We start from the raw sequence: 19,014 nt of genomic DNA, 5'->3' as shown, positions 1-19,014 counted from the left end.
TGTCTTGGGATGGAGATTTCCTAGGTTTGCGTGCAGCATCTGGAAAATCAGAGAACCCTGTGAACAGTATATAGAATATTTTGTATACAGAGTACTGTGTACATTAATAATTATATTAATAAAATTAATGTATAATAAAAATAAAAAAAATAATATGAGGAATATAATGAAAATTAAAGCAATCCATGCACCTAGTCTGCCCAGAATTTTTAGACATCTCTCCCCTGTTCTGATGTGCATGTACATATGTTGTAGAGGTTCACTCATGCCTGTGGTTTAACATTGCAAAATGACACTAAATTAGAGGGCAAAAGCAAAAAGGATTAGAAGATAGCCTGTGAACTTTCTAGCAACAATTATTCTTGTTAAGTAAATAAAAAACAAGGCCACATTGAAATCCACTGTTAGAATCATGTTGGAGTATATCACATGCAACTAATTTTCTGGTCTGCAGAGTATTTACAACCGATGCTTTCTTTTGTATTATTCCAGAAACCTACACATTACAAAAAGGTATTTTTAAAACCCTGTTTGTGTTGAAATGTTTGACTCCTGGGTCCTGAGACAGGCAAAAGAAATTGATCCTTTGAATTTTGTTCAGTGTGATCTCAGGCAAACAGGCAACAGCATACTTCTGTGTCTGCTATAAATGCTCTTTGAACTATAATCCTGAAAACAAGTGTGTTGTTGGGTAACTTTGGCAGCATATGTTCCAAAACCTAAACAAGTTTATCTCTTTTATTTTATGGTGCTAACTGAAGGGTCAGCTGAGTTACCCCAGTACTGAAGATACCGCTCCGAGCCTATGATAGTAATGCATTTTAAATCACTGCAGAAGGTTTTGTACAGGACTCTGCCTTCCTCTGAAATCTTGGGGCAAATTTTGAACTTTCTGTAGAGGTAGAATTTATTTAACGTTCTGTATTACAGAAAACTTAAAGATCCTTTATGAAACAACCAATATTTTTTTACTTTAACTTGGCTCTTCTGTGATCTCTTCCCACTGCTCATGTGATGCAAATTAGTAGAAATTATTCACATCTTGGCAGTTTCCCACTAGGTCTTCAGCATGCAGCTATGTATTAGAATTTCAACGATCCTGGGTAGCCCATCATGTGCAGACGATCACTGCCAGCCATCACACAGTCCCTGGGATGCCCTACAGTGTCATATGTGTCCATGGGGCCATAACAGACTCAAGGGTTTCTGGTTTCCCCTCTGCCAGGGGTGCCCCAGCTTCATCAGAAAATCTGACACAGCCTCTGATTGCGAGCCACCAATTTCATATTATGATTTGGACATGAGCAGAAAGCAGTGGATGGCATTAACTGTGCTCTTAACCGAGTATATTTACACACATAAGAACCCAGTAACCTGATGAAGTTAAATATTTAAATCCTGTATTTTACAGGACTGTTGTTTCTGCAGCTTGACTTCAGCAGATGACTATAGTAAATGCACATTGCCTCTGTCAGAGTGGTTTTGCTGCTATGCTCTGAGCGGTCTTTCCAGTAACTATTCCTCTGATGTTTAAACAAATAATTGCTTGCCAGTTAAACCATCAGGGCAGCATATAAGCCAAGATCTTTGGATATCTTTTGCACAATATAAGTTCATTGTGTGTGTGGAGTTCTTTGAAATTATGTCTGTGATTTCACTAGGATCCTGACTTCACCAGGGTCCTAACTTTGTGGTGTTCTTCAGTACAGGTTCAAAAGAGTTTGGCAGTAATCCTTTTGAGATGCATCTGTCACCTGCAGTGCATCCAGTATTTGTCACCAGTGCTCTCCCCTGCAACCCTGAGGGACATTGCAGGAAATCAAAGCATTCATTGGGCAGCAAAGAAATGGGAGGATAAGGAATATAAAGAAGATTAGAGGATTAAATAAAACTACACACTCTTCCCTCCCTCCTCCAGACATTCAATTTTCTTCTCCTTCTCTGTTGGAAGCATAGCCATCAGCTCTTCAAACTTAACTCTGGTTCTTCCTTTGTCTTGGTGTGGCTGGAAAAGAGTAGAGCTACTTGACATTGCAAGAAGCAGAATGCCAGAGACCCGGGCAGATAAATAAAAATATACTTCCTAAAAACTGGGAATGGCCCAAGGATGACTTTCATAATCTTTTGTTAGCACTTTGCTCTGATTTTTATAAATTTCCCAGCCACATGAAGGAACCCTTTCAAGCTGAGATGAATAAACCAAATAGAAACCTGTTTCTCAGGTTTCTCAGACAATGCCAAGTACTCCATTTATGCAATCTTACTATCATGACAAAAAGACCCAGGAGCTCTCATCTCATGCCAGCTACCACAGCCCTGTTTTGCAACACCCTACTGAAGCTAGACTGACACTGACCCTGCATTTCTTTCACCATATCCTACCTTTAGTCCACTTTCACTTTGCAAATTGTTCAAGAATTTATATTTATTATTCAAATAAGAGCACAACATAAAAGCAACCATAATGAGTCAGGTCAAGGGTCTATTCTAGTAACCTGTCTCTAACTAGCCGACAGTAGATCCTGGGGGAAGGGCATGAGGTACAGGGCAAACATGCAAACCTCTTTTTTCCACATTCTGATGATATGCTGTGTAAGAAATTCTAGAGCTACAGAAAATATCTTTTTACTACTTTATAGCAAATATTTCTTCCTTAAGTTTGAGTAATTATGTTTGAATCTAGCTAACTTTTGGAAGCCACAATATCTTCTGAAATATGAGTTCCATAGTTTAATTAGACTGAGGTTGTAAAAATTATTTTCTTATGTTTTGTGGTTTTTTTTTTACAAATTGATACTTCAGCATTTCATTTGATCCCTTCTTGTTCTTTTGCTTTAGTTCATTTAGATACACTTTATGACAACTCACTTCAGTTTTCCTGGAAAGGAAAGAAAATAGGGGTGGTCTGCATCTCACAGGATTAAACCTAACAGGAATTTTGTCAATGGGAACAATGTGCACCCCACAGAGCTGGGAGCTAGCAAAAACCCCAAAGGGAGAACAGGGCAGAAACTAGAGTTATTAATAATCATCAAGCAAAGCAGTTTTGTAAGCAAGCAGGTTATATTCCCTGCCATGCTCACAACAAACATCTGCAGCTCTCTAGCAACAGAACCACTTTACCATGGGAACTTTGCTTTCCATTCTTCCCAGAAATCAAAAAAAGAAAGAGAAGAAAAAAAATTCAGTACTTGAGAAAAGAATGCATGTGCTGTAACCACCATCAAAAGTTTATTTTCACAAACAGCAAAATGGGTTAGACTCTTTTCCTAAGCCATCCAGTTTGAGCTTTTCATTGTTTTTCACTTCAGTATTTCACCTGCCTTTCAGTACCATACAAATCTAATGTGCAATACTATTTTGTTTCTAGGCTAAAAAATCAATTTATTCCCATCTGAGTACACTGGCAGATTTTGCAATAGAGATGTTTGACGTTCTTGATGAAATCAACTATCAGTCATACAATGACTTTGTCCTACGAGTTGGTAAGTCACAGTTCTACAATTATCACACAAGCAGAACGTTGTTGTTTGTCAACTTTGCCTGTTCTGTCTGTAATGGATTACCTGTCCAGCACTCACGATTAAAACTGAAAAGCCTCCTTTAGCAGGAGAGTCACATCCATGTAGAAGGTCAGCAGGCTCATGGTGAGCATCAGTATTAAGAAATTATACTTGAGTCCAATCCCAGTGTCTTTACTTAGTCTACAAACCCCTAAAAGGAAACTGCACTGATAATTTTATACAATATTATTAGTGTACCCAGGCTTGTGACTTATGCTATTTTGCATTGCTAAACTGCTGAAAACTGCGTCTGACTGTACTTAACTATTAAGTTGCATATGCAAATGCTTTGTTGGCATTGAAAGTGTGATGGGAGCTGTTTGTCCACAGATGCCAAATCAGCTCAACCAGTCTTGGTTTCTCCAACAAATCAAATCGTCTGGTCTTCACAACACAAACCTTCCCATGCAATCCTTTACATGTTATTACATCTTACCTCTCAGAGTCCTTTCTCCCAGCCTTCCTAGAGAGCAAGTTCCCTCTTCCCTTCCTTCCCTGCATCCCGCTCCTCTCCAATGGTACTTTCACTGCTGTTCTCATTTAATTACATATTCTAACATAAGTAGTTTTTTCCAGCTTCTTTCTCTATAAATTTTCATGGCTGAATTGTGAACATGGGCTGGACAAGGGGAAAAGTGAGATTGCTAGCAGTGGAAGATTGAGAAAGACCAAAGACATCAACGGTAGCAATAGGGGAGTTACACATCTTTGCCCTCCTGTACGTCCCAATAATTACAAAACCCGCATTCTCTTTGAACTCTGTTATAACTGGTCTTCCCAGGTTCACAATGGGGCAGAAGACAAACATCTAACCTCCATTCTTATGCATAACTTGCCTGGGAAAGCCTTTGCACAGAACCTCATGCAGGGTTTAGCATCTAAAGCCCTTCATCAGGCCACTCAGGAGAAGGCACATCCTCTTTTATCTTCCAAACAAGGTGTCAAAATTAGGCAGAAATGGAAAATTGAGCCCCATGCTTTTCCAAAAGAGATGCTTGAGCTATTTTCACATATTCTTGTCTCATTCCAGTGTCTCCCTGATCTGAGTTGTCTAGTACTAATAACCAACGTGACATGCTACCCTTACCCAATTCCTCTTGTATTCCAGGCCACTTTTTATGTTCCGCTTGGAAAACCTCCATTAAAAGGCTTTATATGAGCAACCACAGTGGAAGTCATAGCAAACAATTAAAGATCTTTAACAGTTTGTCCTGAATTGTTCTACAGCTAAACTCTGCACTACCCCTGCTTTTCTTCTTTTCTAAAGAAAAAAAAAGAAAATAAAATCCACAGATAAGCCAAAATTTTGTTGTCTATCATATTGCATTTCCAATAAGATATCTCCATGTATGTCTTTATTTTGTTTCTAAAGCTCTTACAAATACACAAGTCCAATTAGCATTTAACTTACATTATGTCTTATGACCAGCAAAATTCTAAGGCGCTTGCATTAAATCTATTTTGCAGGATTCATGTTTCCCTTAGATAATATGCTGTATTGTTTGAAACCAAAGACATTGTTTTGATTTTAGGTATTAATGTTGGGCCAGTAGTTGCTGGAGTCATTGGAGCTAGAAGACCACAGTATGATATCTGGGGGAACACTGTAAATGTTGCCAGCCGGATGGATAGTACTGGTGTGCAGGGGAAAATTCAGGTGAGTGCAATCTGAGACAATTTTGCAAACTTCACATACCTCCTGGTTTATATGTGGTTATATTTTCAAGACCACTTAGAAAATGCAACCTTGCTTCATCTTGTGTTTTTTACTAAAAGGGCAACACTCTCCAGATGATTGAAGCATCAGAGGTATAGTTGTTTTCCATTATTTATGCTTCACTACTTGGAGGCAATGAAATCCTCAAATAAATCGCTTCCCATCAGAAGAAACAGAGTTCTCTGCTGCATTGTACAGAGTTGGAAGCAAGCCTGGGAATGCCAACACTGCATAGGCCAGTCCTTGTGCTGTAGGAATTTTGCCTGAATAAGGACTACAAGGAAAGGAAATATGTCTGTTTGTATCCTGCTGCATTTTATGTAGCTTTAAAAATTCCTTTGATACTTTGGATTGGAGAGGTTACACAGACAGAGAACATTGTTGTTCTACTAGCACTTGGCTAGAAGCTATGCACCTCTCAAAATCTCAGTGAACTCTTGCATTCTGTTGTCCAAAATACCTGTCTACTCTCCAGAGATCAAAAGTTCTTCTGGAGTAAATTAACATCACTAGAACTGATCCAGCTTACAATAGTGGACAATCTGGTTACACATTTCTGTTGGACGGAGCTTAATCTGGCTGTGTATTTATTCAGCTCAAGACCAGAAGTTCTGCTTCTGAGATTCCAGTTTGGAAAATTCTAAGTGAGCCCAAGAGCAGCAGTAGGTGCTAATTCATTCTGCTTATCCATATTTCATGACAGAGAAGTAAAATGGGGAGGGTTGGGCAGATCTGGGGCTAACCTTATATGAACAGGAAAAACTAATAGTTCTTTTTTTTCTGTCTTCAGGTGACAGAAGAAGTTCAGCGGATATTAAAAAGGTGCAGTTATGAATTTGTGTGCAGGGGTAAAGTCAGTGTAAAGGGAAAAGGTGAAATGTTGACCTATTTCCTGGAAGGAAAGGCTGATGGAAATAATTCACAAACACGGTCTTTAAATTTAGAGCGGAAAATGTACCCTTATGGGAGAGCAAACATTCAAACAAAACTGGGCACCAGCTGTCTGTCGGTATCCTCAGTTGCTAGCTTTACTGTAAAAGCTGGGCTTGGAGCAGGTCAAGCATCTGCCACTCACACAAATCAAACACTGCATTATCTTCCTTCTGTGCCAGCTGTGAAGGAGGCATAAAGCAAAGGAGATTTGGTTATGCCATTTGCAATGGTTACCTAAATTTTTACCAAGAGATCAGAGGTCATAGGCCATGGCATTAACCAAGGACCACTACAACCCAACCAAAGAGAACCTGGGGACTCTGTAACGAACTCTTGGGATGGAACATTTAAGGGCTAGCAATTCTGTTAGGAAAAGTCAAAACCTGGTTTTCTGGAAATGAGGAATATTTTCTTGGCATTTTTAAAGGGTAAATGAAAACAAAATGAGATGAACATGCAACCAATTATTTGTGTGTGTGTGTGTGTATGTTTTAATCTATATATGCACATATACAAAGTCCTGTGTAGACTTAATAGAGATTTATAGTGATAAACACAAAAATATGTATTTATTTACACATCTGCCTGCAATGACATAGCAAAGAGATTTCTCTTTCTGTCATAACCAGCATTGTTGGGTCTAGGATTAGAAAAGCTTCATTTAACTGTGGAGCTTGGGTCAGCTGGAGAATCTCCAGGGCTATAGCAAGAGTTAGAGAAACTGTACTCCCAGTGCATGAGTTAAAGCAATGAGAACAGTGTTCATTGTGTTGTCAATGGCAGATTTACGAAGGCTGGATTCAGCTAATTGCTAAATTTTATGTATTTTCTAAAATTCTCCTTGCATGCTCCAAAAACTTAAAAAAAATCTGATTCAAACCATAATGCTAGTTTATGAAGTAGATAAATCACAGAGCTTAAACATTTGAAAGAAGAACAACATATATTCTTTCCATTAAAAAAGAAAAAAGGTGGGTAGAGTTTAGAAGTTGCTGCCTCTTCACAGGTCATTTGACTCCATGCAAGACAGAGGAGCACCCTGCAAGCACAGCAATATGCTTATGCAATATAGAAACATTCCTTTATGTACAGTGCTGATTTTATTGAAGAGCAGAAGGATGATATTATTTCAGGCTTTTACAAACAGCACAGGTCCTGTGACCTGGTTCCAGGATTTAGCTTTACCTTTCTAAACAGCTGAAAGAATAGTCCTGTACTGGTGACAAACATGCTGTTGCTAGCTTTGTGACATTTTATGTTTGCCAAGATAGTCTTACATCTTAACTGATTTTTAAATTTATGCAACAGTTTTATTATATCTTGATTCTACCCAGGCTCACTCTTCAATGCTGTACAATTATAGTAAGCTATAATTCTGAGAAACAAGCACAGTCAAACTTTGGCCAAATGAGGAGCTCACTGGTAATCGTGCCAGGATAGTGAGGCCTGCTCTTAGTCTGCATAAAAGGGAACATATTTTGACTGCTTTTTCCTTTAATGCAGCCCACATCCTATTGTTCATGGTTTTGTCTTGAAATGCTGATCTGGATGTGAAATGAGGAGTGGGGGAAAGGGGGGTTGGAGGTCATCCTTCTGAGTGACGTGCTCCATGGGCAGGTGCCATACTGTCCTGATGGGAATGCACAAGCTAACCATCTTCACTGCTTTCCAGAGGAGAAGCAAAACTTTAGTTTGTCTAAAAACATATAAAACTTTCTTTTAACAACAACAAAAAAACCAAACAAACAAAAAACCAAAAACCCAACAACAACAACAACAAAAAAACCACAACAAATAAACCCACCCAAGGCTGCAGAAGTTGTCCAGATTGTACAGTAGGAAACTTGCATGTACTAGATGTCACATTTCCTTTTGTTAGGCCTATTTTATTACTGATTTCAGTGGAAAGAAGATTCTGAGCGATTCTCCTGCAATCAGCATTTGCTTTGGAGCAGTCACTGTTTGTGTTAAAAGTATATGGACAAATACTGTGTCAACAGAGGAAAATGGTTAGAGAAATGCTGCAGGAGTTTGTGTTCTCCATGTAGCCATATCGGTCTGCTGTGGGATTCCAGTGGTTTTTAGCAGGGTTTTAAATTATTTTTTATGTACCCTGTCAGCTAGGTGCTTCATTAAAAAGCTAGCAAAATCAGTGTTGTGATTAAAGTGACTACAAAAAACTGAGAACTTCTTCCTAATTGTACAAGGCGTATGCACCCTGACTGATCTGTGGAAACTCACTGCCTTTCTTTATCTCCCTAGCAGCTATCCAGTTCATATGTATTCTTCTAGAATAATTTAATTCTGGTTTTGAGGCATTCAAAACCATTTAAATAAACACATGTTGAGAATACAGATTTAAAAGAACAAATATTTACATAATTAAACTGCATAAGTGGTATCCATATAAAGCACACCACCTATTTATGTTTTCTAATGGGTTTGTAAGAACTAAACCATCACACAGGTAAGTTAAATATTTAACCAAAATGGAAAGCATTATGTGCAATAGCATTAATCACTCAGTTCCACTCACAAAGAGAGCAAGTTACACAATTTTTGAATCAGTGAATTTGATATCATTTCACCAATAATAATAAAGCGTTATTTTTACTTGTACTGTTATTAAAATCATCTTTAGATCCTAGCAGTAGATCTGGTAGCACGTGAACACATAGACCAAATACAGCCATTGATCCACTCCAAAAGCTTACAATTTAATTATTCATTACTTTTTTTAATAGGTCCAAGATATAGGCCTATTGCCATTGGGTTTTTTATCACCACTAAATGGACAGTGAGCAGAAATGAATTGTCTCCTCTGCTAATATTTTCGGGACTGTTCTCATTCACAGACTCATTCCCAGCCTAGTCCTGGAGTGGAATGTAACTCAGCAAGGTAAATTTGGATTATCCATTTTAATATTTTAAAAGGTTAGCAGGTGCTAGTAGAATTACTCCAAAGTTTTTTTAAGCCTGATTCTCCTCTGCAACAGTCAAACGAGGCACCTGACTTCTGTAAGAATGTTTTCCATGTTGAATGGAAAGGACAAGACAGGCACAGTCCATCTATTAGCTTCTTACTTGTCCCTTTTGCAGGAGGTCTGTGCCTCTGGAGCAGGTTGAGAGGACCAGGACGGCTTCTTGGTGCTGCAGCCAGTCCAATGTGCATGTGCTAGCTTACAGCACCAAAGATGGTGTATTTGGAGTCAGTTTTCAGACTTCATTTGAGTCCTACTGTTAACATATTTTGTATTTTTGTTGTGGCTGTTGTTGCTGGTTTTACTGTGGGGAGAACTATATTTTTCTATGTAGTCCTGGACTGAGCAGTACAGAATCATTAAGAAAGTTCAGCCAAAGCACAGATTAGTCAAAAGCCAGATGAAAATGATAGGCAGTGTTCAGCAACCATTCCAACACCAAAAACTAAATGCATGTCGAAATCATGATATAATGAAGCTCTTCTCTTTCCTTTATGCTTTTTCTCCCTATTCATATTATTTTCCCCATTTTCCTTTTCTGTGTACATTGTTTTATTTCAGCTCGCGTGTGATAGTTTTGAATGACAGATTTAAGCTCTCTCTGCTCTTCTGCGTTCTTTCGTATGTTTAGTTAAGTTTTACACATGGAAAGAGGTAGTAGTTAATACTTCTGATAAACCCACAAATGTACATTTTCTGTCAAATTAAAGAAGCTTGCCGTCAAATTTTATTGGCAGTTGGCCGAAGACAATATGTGGCCCACTCCAATATCCCTGAAAATCACCAGAAAGATTTCCTTGGATTTCTGTGGAATTTGGGTTGTGTCCACCTTAATGCATGCAGTTGTATTTCCTATCTTGCTTTTATTTATTTTCTGGTCAAGCTCTGTAACTTTTGCCTGGGTGACCTTTGCTGGGTGGTCCCAGCAAGGAGTCAGTTCTGCCCCACAGTACCCAAAAGTCCCTCACATTTAACCAAGCATACTAACTTGTCGCATTGTGGGCAGAATAGCCTCCTATACTTCTGTTCACTGTTTTGTGCAACTGTTAGCTCGAAACAATTAACAGATATGAGCCCTACAACAAAGAGATGCCAGTTTGGCATGTCGATGTCTGTCAACAGCAAGCAGAATATTTCACATCAGTTTGCACATTTTCTCTTTCAGATAATAGTAATAATCAAAGACTTTCATTCTTTATATAAGGAGATAAGTATCAGAGTTCCTCAGATTTCACTGTCTTGGAAGCTAATTTCAAAGTGTTCTTATGCTACATTTATCTTTAAATGATTCTTTAATTATTATTATTCTCTGCTGAAATTACAAACTGGCATTCAGTTGTATTACTGGCTAGATATTTCCAAACATTGTCATTGCATTGACTAGAAAGCTATTTAATCCAGCCTGTAGAACGCATTGTTTTTTGTAGCTGATTCCCATTGTGGCAAGTCATACTACCTTGTCTTCACCTAAACACACGCAAATTCTCCCTTGCTTTCTGTAGGTGAGACTGAGAGCTAAAAGCTTCAGCTCCTTAGGGCTGAGTCTGCATCCCTTATGTACCAACAAGGCCTGCAGAAATCACCAGTTCAGCATGCTTATGGTGGTCAGGAATTGAGCTTCTGTAGGCCAAGGTCTGCTGTGGGTTACAGCAATATCTCGCATTGGTACTGAACTGAGTATTTTACAACACTGTAACAAAGAGTAGGTCATGCGCCTAAATCTCTTTCACACTTTTGCCTATTATTTATGTGTAAGGCAAAAGAAAGTACTTGGGAGTCACTGTTTGAAGGGAAACAGTACATGACCTGTGCCATTCAGTGCTTTGAGGAGTCTGAACACATTAGTAAGTAGTGTGAATCATTTTCCTGGGTTGAATTCCTCCTTGTAGCAGAAAAAAAGTGTTTTCTTTACATCAGCAAGCCCAGATTCTGTATGTGTTCTGCCCAGGCAGGAGGACGATTTAGCCATAATGTTCTTTCAAGTTAGAGTTTTTTATTACAGTGAAAACCAACATTTTTTAATTTGTGATAAACCTGTATTATAATGCCTTATTTATTTTTAATCTTGTACAGTGTTACAAAACAACAGAAAATATTGGCCTTTCATGTACTATTCACTTTAAAAAATGAATTGTATTATGAAATTTTGTAAATAGTTTTAGCTCAGACAGGTAATTGCATGTACACTTGTATAAAAAGAGGCAAAAAGGCACACTTTTAACAAATGTTAATGGTTTTTGTAAGAGACATTTTACATGTGCATGGAGATTACAAATCCTTTGGAAATGGATGTCCTTTTGCTTTTCCTTGCAATCTATTGCATGCCACTCATGCCTGACTTCAGTAAAACAAAACAAAACAGTAAGTTTTCCTAAATGTTTTTGGCATATCACTTTTGGCACAGAGTTAAATCCACTAGTTGCATGTGCGTTCAGCAAAGCAAACTCAAAATGCAAACAGCAAATAAAGAAGAAAAAGAATTTAATGATTGTGATCTGCCAACCTCAGTGTTCCAAGATCCATAATACAGTATATGAAAAGTGTTATCAATATCTATGCTGTCTTCATATGGTACCTTCTGGTCATTAGAAGCAATAAACTCTACTTACTGTAATATAAAAAGCAAGCAGATATTCTAGTTCATAATGGTGTAATATCTGACATTCAGTGGGTATTCTCTGATACTGGATTTGATGTAGTATTGTTGTCAAGAAGGACCAAGTGTCAAATCCATCATTGCTGTATGCAGGTGCAACACTATGGAAGGTAAAGGAGGTGAATCTGGCCCATTGATGTTACCCAGAGTATATTTCTAATGTGGTAAGTTATTGTATGTGAAAAGTACACAATGCAAATAGATTGTTTTCCTAGATACATACATACCTATGTATATATGTATGTATATATATATAAAAAAAGTAATTTTGTTGCCTTATTTTTGTTAGCTTTTTGACTCTTTTTCCAAATTTTCTATTGCTAAGCAGAAAGTATTTAACTGAACTGGGTTCACTGGGTTCTCTGGCTTTGAGCCATCTGGGTTCTGTGCTGACACTAGTCCTTCTCCCACTAAAGCCATAAAGCCATGCTTACAGGAATGCCCCTCTTAGTCATCACAGCCTAACCCAAGCTTGAGGCCCATGTCAGTTGGTGACATAGGAATAAGAAATCTCTATCCAAGCCTGTAGCTGATTTTTCACATATTGCTGCTGGACAAAACTTTAAATTCTGGAGGTATTTTGCGTACATCATTTTTAAAGTTGACATATCTATGTCACTACAGCTTGGGACTACTTCTCAAATTACCTGTATATTTGCTGTATGATAAATGAGGAGTATTGTAGGAGCATAACACTGAGGTTGGTGGCAGAGGAAAAAGGGTGTGGACTGTGAATACTTTCTACTATGGATTAATAAGGACTTCCTGTATTTTACGGATTTGAGCTAGTTTTATAATACAACTTAGAAATCCATTCATTTGTTTGTTTAATCAGGTGACTGTGGGGTTAAGTAAGCAGTACAGCTTCTGCAAGTACTTCTGCCATCATAAATGAAGATGTAGATTCATACAACATATCCCAGTTGCTTGCCTACAAGAACCACTGCTTTGTACTGATGATTGGCTTCATACAGCAGTTAAGGGTTTCTAATAGTCATAAACTAACTCATCTCAAATTCAGTGGGTTTTACAACTGTGTGGCATAATTGTTGTGACCAATGACAATCTGGACTCTGCTTCTCTACCCCAACCCTGTTTGATTGGCTTTTTCCAGACTTCTGCATAGGCTTTTCTTAGCTCTTTGTTCCTTTTAATCCCATCTCTCACTGAATTTTCAGGCCAAATATAAATCATGATTAAATATGTAAATGTAAATAAATGGGGAAAAGTACATACAAGGGGCAGCTGCCTGTTGCTCTTTAATTCTCTTCAAAGTGTCATATGGCTTGGGTGGCCCTGTGTGACTTATAATCTGATCAGCACAAGGACCAAAACAGGAAAAGAAAAACAAAGCACAACGTTAACAAGAGTACAAAATAGCAAAAAGAAAAGAAGCCTGTGAGATAGCAGTTGCTGAAAGGAAAAGGTGAAAAGTCAGTACTCCTTCTGAAGTCAGTGGTAAAGGTCTCAGTGACATGGGACAGGTCTTGAGTATCTGAGCTGTCAGAGTACTCAACCACATTCCTACTGCAACAAAAATAAGGCTTGTGTTTAACTGCACAGCCAGATCCATTTCTGAGGTTTTGTGTCTGTTCACATTCACAAGAGTGTTCAAGATCTCCTGGTGAACTGCTTTCAGAATTTCAGAAGGAATTATTAGAAATGGTTGCGGGTTGTCACCTTCAATGTGTATTTTCTGACCATGAGGAAGCACCTTGAAATTTGAATTAGCATTGGTTAATGTACATAGCCTATGTGCTGAAAGGACTTGGTTTTGCTTGTGCCTTACCGCATGCTGGAGGATCTTCTTGTTTATATTAGGATCCCCATTTTATGCCTTCTGTGGCATCAGACATGCATAAAACTGCATAAACCTGAAGAAACAAACAGTGTTGCATCACTGCGAAGCGTTTTTACCACTTCCTTTCCTACTTTGGTTTACTACCAGCACAGCCGTGTGGGTGCAAGGAGTGATCCAAGTATTTATGGAAGGAGGCCACACACAGATATATGTGGGTCCAAGATAAGAACAGAATTCCTAGAAAGCTCAGCACTCACAGTGAGCTGAGTTCTGCAGAAAATCTGTCCGGATAGTTTGGAGCTTCTCTGAAAAAAGCTGGCTGCCTTCCTCTTCAGAACAGGCTTACACAAAACATTGATTAAAAACATCCAGAACACTTACCTACAGCTTGTAACTGCACTGCCACATTTGCTAGACATAGGTTAGACTGCTGGGGGTAAAACAGCTAACAGTTCTCGTCATGGGCAAGGCTAAGGTGTGCTTTAATTACAGCAGTTGTGCACACTATCATGTCTTACTTTCAAGTGCCTGACCTGCTGCTTTGATCTTAGACCTGTCAATAGTGGTATCAGTTATGAAAAATTTGAGCTGGCATATTGAAGTTAGGTGATTTCTCATGTCTTTCTGCCTTAGTGTTCATGGGTGTAAAGGTTGTCTGCTCTTATATTTCAAATGCCATTCAAGTGATAATCAAGAATTTTCAATGAAATGTAAATGAAAATTAATTACCTGTGCCATCACAAAATTGCTTCATGATAATTACATTTTTAAATTGTTACAGTAGAAATCCTTCACTTAGAATTCCTGGGGTTTTTACAGTAACATTACTAGGGTTCAGTTAAGAAAAAAGAAGTGATTGGGTAACTTGCTCCCATTTGCAATTGTTTGCACAAATTTGGACTTAGACAAAGCAAATGGAGAGTTTCTCTTCTGCGTCCAAGAAGCTGATTATTACACAAAGGTGGCTTGGAAGATGTTACAGAATACAACATGAATGAAAGTATTGCTTTCAGAGTTACTTGTCTAAAAACCAGAGTCCAAGAGCAGTTACCGTTTCTAGTGTAATTTAACCCGATACAGAGAATTCTAGAGCAATGATATTATTTTCAGTGAAATTCTGACAGAAGTTAAAAACCTCTACTTGGAGGTTCTTTTTACATAATATACTCGTGTGTAGATTTGTCTGTGTACATCAGTTTGTACCCAGAATGTGGATAATGGTGCAAAACAGTAGTAATACGCACATTTCATAGTTTCAAGCAGATTCAGCCAAATTTGACCCATCTCTTAAAATCCCTGCCACTGAAATTTGTGCTGCAACTCACATCTGTCTGAATTTTATCCTGCTGACTAGTTCATGTACTTTCTGCTGTCAGGAGGTTGATTTTTGCCCTTCTGGTATGTGTCCATAGGTTCTGCTTGGAAATGAGATGTTAAGTGTTTCTCTGATCTGTTAATTGAAATGATTTGAAAGTATGAGATACGTTCTTTTTATATTGAAATGTTCAGCAGCCTAAGGTAGGAAGCATAAAACCCACATGGAGCATGTGTTCTACAATCAAAATTCATCTGCTTATACATGATAGCACAGTGTCCATTGTAGGTTTTTCCATAATTTTAAGCATCCTAGAAATATTTAAATGTAATAAATGCCATAGCACTAAGAGGAAAATGAGCTAGGCATGCCTGCCTGCCTCATAACACCACATAGTTCTTTGGAAGTAAAAATGTGACCTGCAGCTCTTAATGCTTCTTAAGAAATTGGTGCCCCTGCTGCCCTTAACTCTCCTTCAGTTGTTGAGTACTATCATATTTTTGTTGCAGGTGGCTACTGTAAACTTAGGCCTGCTTACCATCTCTTTCTGTAGGTCCTCCATCACATGATTATCAAACCCTTCTTTTTCAAAAAGAAAATATATATTCAAAAAGCAGATTTTTTTCATATAATGTGTGTTTAGGGGGAAATAAATAGCTTTGATGTAATCTGGTTAGGAAGCAGTACACATGACAGCAAACCTGAAAGGTCAAATAAACATACCCTGTGGTGGGAGTCCAGGCACCAGCAGCTGGCAGCAAGCTGGGCAGTGAGGCTTAATCCTGCCAGCTGCAGGCAGAGCAGCATCTCTGCTCGTGTCCCCAGAGAAAAGACACAGGAAAGCAAGAGTGGGGTAGCCTAATTCATGTTCCCTAGCAGTTTAGTAAACACGTGCAATCCAATTCCAAGGGAAGTCATGTTGTCTATGCCTGGATGACACACTATTAAAAAAGAAGAGCAAGGAAAGATACAGTCTTGGGGTTTTATAAGGCTGGTTGAATTGAAGTATTCAGTAAGAAGACCATGCAGGAGGAATCTTATCAGCTGCTTAACCTGCAGATGTTTGCAGCAAATTCTGCATTGCTTCCAAACTAACTTGAATAGACTGCTTAGACTTTGAAAAAAAACCCCAATATTTGCATTAAGTAGAGATACTCCATTCCTCACAGAGAAAACCAAATATATTCTTCTCTCTATTTAATTGGCATACAACTTCCCAGCAGACCTTTTAGTCTGATTTGCAGCCCAATAAACTTAATGGAAATATTAACTTCAATGATTGTTGAAGGTCTGTTCCTCTCCCACTAATGTCAAATGGAGCGTTGCCAGTGGCTTCAAAGGGACCAGGAGGAGGCCTACTGTATCACGATAGAAACATCTACATGGGTAAATAAAATTAATAGTCCTAACTTTAAGGAATGAACTAGTAAGTCAAAGTGTCGTTTTTCCAGCTATTGTAGCCCACTGAACCTATAAATAATTTTTATCTCTATATAGCTATACACTATATATATATGTATGTATATACATAGTACAATACAATAACTTAACACTGGGTAACTTCTAATGATAGATTTGCATTGATAATACGGGTCTATTTTTATGTAAATAGAATATTGTAGAGTATCTTCCAGTCTTTTTCAGGATTGTTAAATTGAGAAGAGCAATTGAATATTTGTCCTATTTTTATGTTGAAAAGTGAATGGACTGAAATGTTAAATGTGAATGTAAATTTCTTATTGCAACTTTTATACTGAGTGTTTGCACTATTATAATTTCTGGAATCTACAAATAAAGGAAAAAATCTGCTTGAATAGACAGCTGTTTGGGATTGTTGTTTTGTTTTTTTTTTAAAATCAAGTTTTATTCATTATTCTATACCAAGCTGCCTTTCAGAGTCCAGCTATAGCTTCTCAGTTTTAAGGCTAAGAACGTGCATCTAGCAATCCTGCAATTTTACTTTCACAATTGTTCTGAACTAAAGAACCTTATGAGAACAATTCAGCTCCCTTGTGAGTTTTGTTGACTTTCTGCATTGACCACAGTGGAAGCCAGCTTGGGCCAAGTGCTCCATCCATTGTGCAAGCAGAGGAGAGTAAACATGTGCAAATACTGGCAAAATACTGGCCACATAAACCAGAAGATGGGGAGGGGAACTTTATCTCTCCCTTTACACAAGCCAGAAATAATTGGCCAGCTTGGGTCAAGTGTAGATCTTGTAGGCAATTTATATTGTGCAACATACAAAACCAATCTAAGTGCAAAATTGCATAGGTTAACTTAAAATTGATTTGAAAACCGATACAAGTTATATCAGGTACTATATATCTCGAGAGACTCTGTAAGTTTGGGCACAGTACAAAAACAATTTATTGTACTGCTTCCAAATCACAGCGGCCTCCCATCTGGCCAGCTCAGAGCAAAAGCAGAGGTGCTTAGGTCCATCATGCCTGTCCTTGCAGATATGCCCTGAGATAACTTGGAAATGCAGAGTCCCTTGTGATGGGAAACAGCCTGGGCTCAGATGCAAGGGTTTTTATTCCAAATGCTAGAATAAAGCTACCCAGCTGTTTCTCTTGCAGTTTAGAGAGCACAGTATGACTTGTACAGAATTATTGTGATGACACTGAGTGTGATGGAACTGCTCTTGGTTTGCCCTTACACCAGTGAGAAGAGGTGTTTGAGGTCTTATGTAGCCATTTTTTATTTTCTCCTTTCCATATGAAAGACAGTATCCCAGATCTTCCTAAGTGTCAACCAGAATATCTCCACTGAAGTCAAAAGGACATAAACTGGAAATCTGGCCTTCATCTTTCATTGGACCTATTCTGCCACATTGGTACTTTAAGTCTTTCTCTTAATTCTAAAGTGTGCAACCCTCCCTGTGTTGTTTTGGGGGATTTTATGTACATATAAATACACACAGAGCTATATATATTCATATATAAAATATGTGCATACACACTCATATGTTAATGAGAGAGTGTACAATCTGGATTAATGACCCAGGTCAGGTACTTGGAAACATTTTTCTGCCATGCCCCATTACACAGCTGAATCACTTCAGAGACATAATCACACAGTATGAGAATTTGTTTTGCTTAAACAATGAGGTAGTATCAACAGTAGGTTGCTTATATTCTCTGGTAACATTTTTGGACAAGAACACCAGTTCCAGTTGTGGGTGGTTTATGCTATAGAAATGCAGTCCCCAAATGAGAAATTCCAGAGACACTGCATTTCAGTATCATGAACCACCCAGGACTGGAACTGGTGTTCTTGTCCAAAAATGTTACCAAAGGATATGGTCAATTTGAAATAGGGGGAAGGGGAGAACAGAAAATGAGAACATTGTGTACATTGTCCAAGCATTATTGGTGCATTGCCATTGTAGCTATGTCAAAGCCTTCCAGTTTTGCAGCCATTCCCTAGGGCAGCGTGTCACCTAATGCACTGTTTCTGCTGGCGGAACATGATGTTCAATGGAAGGAAACAATTACACAGGTACCAGTCATGGACCATGTTCTTGTTTGGGCTGTTCTGACAGAAAAACAGCCATAGCTGGAAAGTAAGCCATATAGTGGAAATTGTCTGTGACAATTCTGGCTCTCATTAAACCCACTGAACTGTGGAGAGAGCATTTGAGGATGGGGATCTTGAAGTATAGCCAGGCTACTTAAGAGTCCTGATCTGATCCTAAACATCCTGTGCAGATTATTTCTGCTATCAGTTGCAACAGTAGTTTGCATAGGTTTTCAGGCTCAAGGCTCAGAGAACAGAAACTGGCTTTTAACATTACGTTAATATGAGCCTCCCAGGCTTATGTTGTTTCTATACTTATAACCAGACATTGGTCCACTATTATTAGATTTAGCCTTAGCGAACTAGCAGTGAAGAAGTAGAAGGAGGTAGTGATGAACAAGTAGTCATGATTATTGTGAATATTTACCTTTCCGTTTACTAGGCATTGTCTGAAGATGCTAATGAGGGCTTTCATAGAGACAGTGTAATATATCAATTACTACACCACCACAGAGGAAGCAGATAG

General features: G+C 38.3%; 1 protein-coding gene across 1 annotated transcript in view; it reads left to right on the top strand.

Moving 5' to 3' along the window:
- Nucleotides 1–16,772, top strand: part of ADCY1 (adenylate cyclase 1) — a 185,065-nt gene extending 168,293 nt beyond the window's left edge. The window contains exons 18-20 of the mRNA XM_064443805.1: nt 3,371–3,485; nt 5,096–5,220; nt 6,071–16,772. Coding sequence (XP_064299875.1) covers nt 3,371–3,485; nt 5,096–5,220; nt 6,071–6,409 — 579 coding nt within the window. The 3' untranslated portion in view covers nt 6,410–16,772. The remainder of the gene's footprint in view (nt 1–3,370; nt 3,486–5,095; nt 5,221–6,070) is intronic.
- Nucleotides 16,773–19,014: the final 2,242 nt, after the last annotated feature.

This window comes from Phalacrocorax carbo, chromosome 2 (genome assembly GCF_963921805.1).
Source record: "Phalacrocorax carbo chromosome 2, bPhaCar2.1, whole genome shotgun sequence".
In the NCBI taxonomy this organism is placed as follows: domain Eukaryota; kingdom Metazoa; phylum Chordata; class Aves; order Suliformes; family Phalacrocoracidae; genus Phalacrocorax; species Phalacrocorax carbo.
This window is presented reverse-complemented; position numbering and strand designations above follow the sequence as displayed.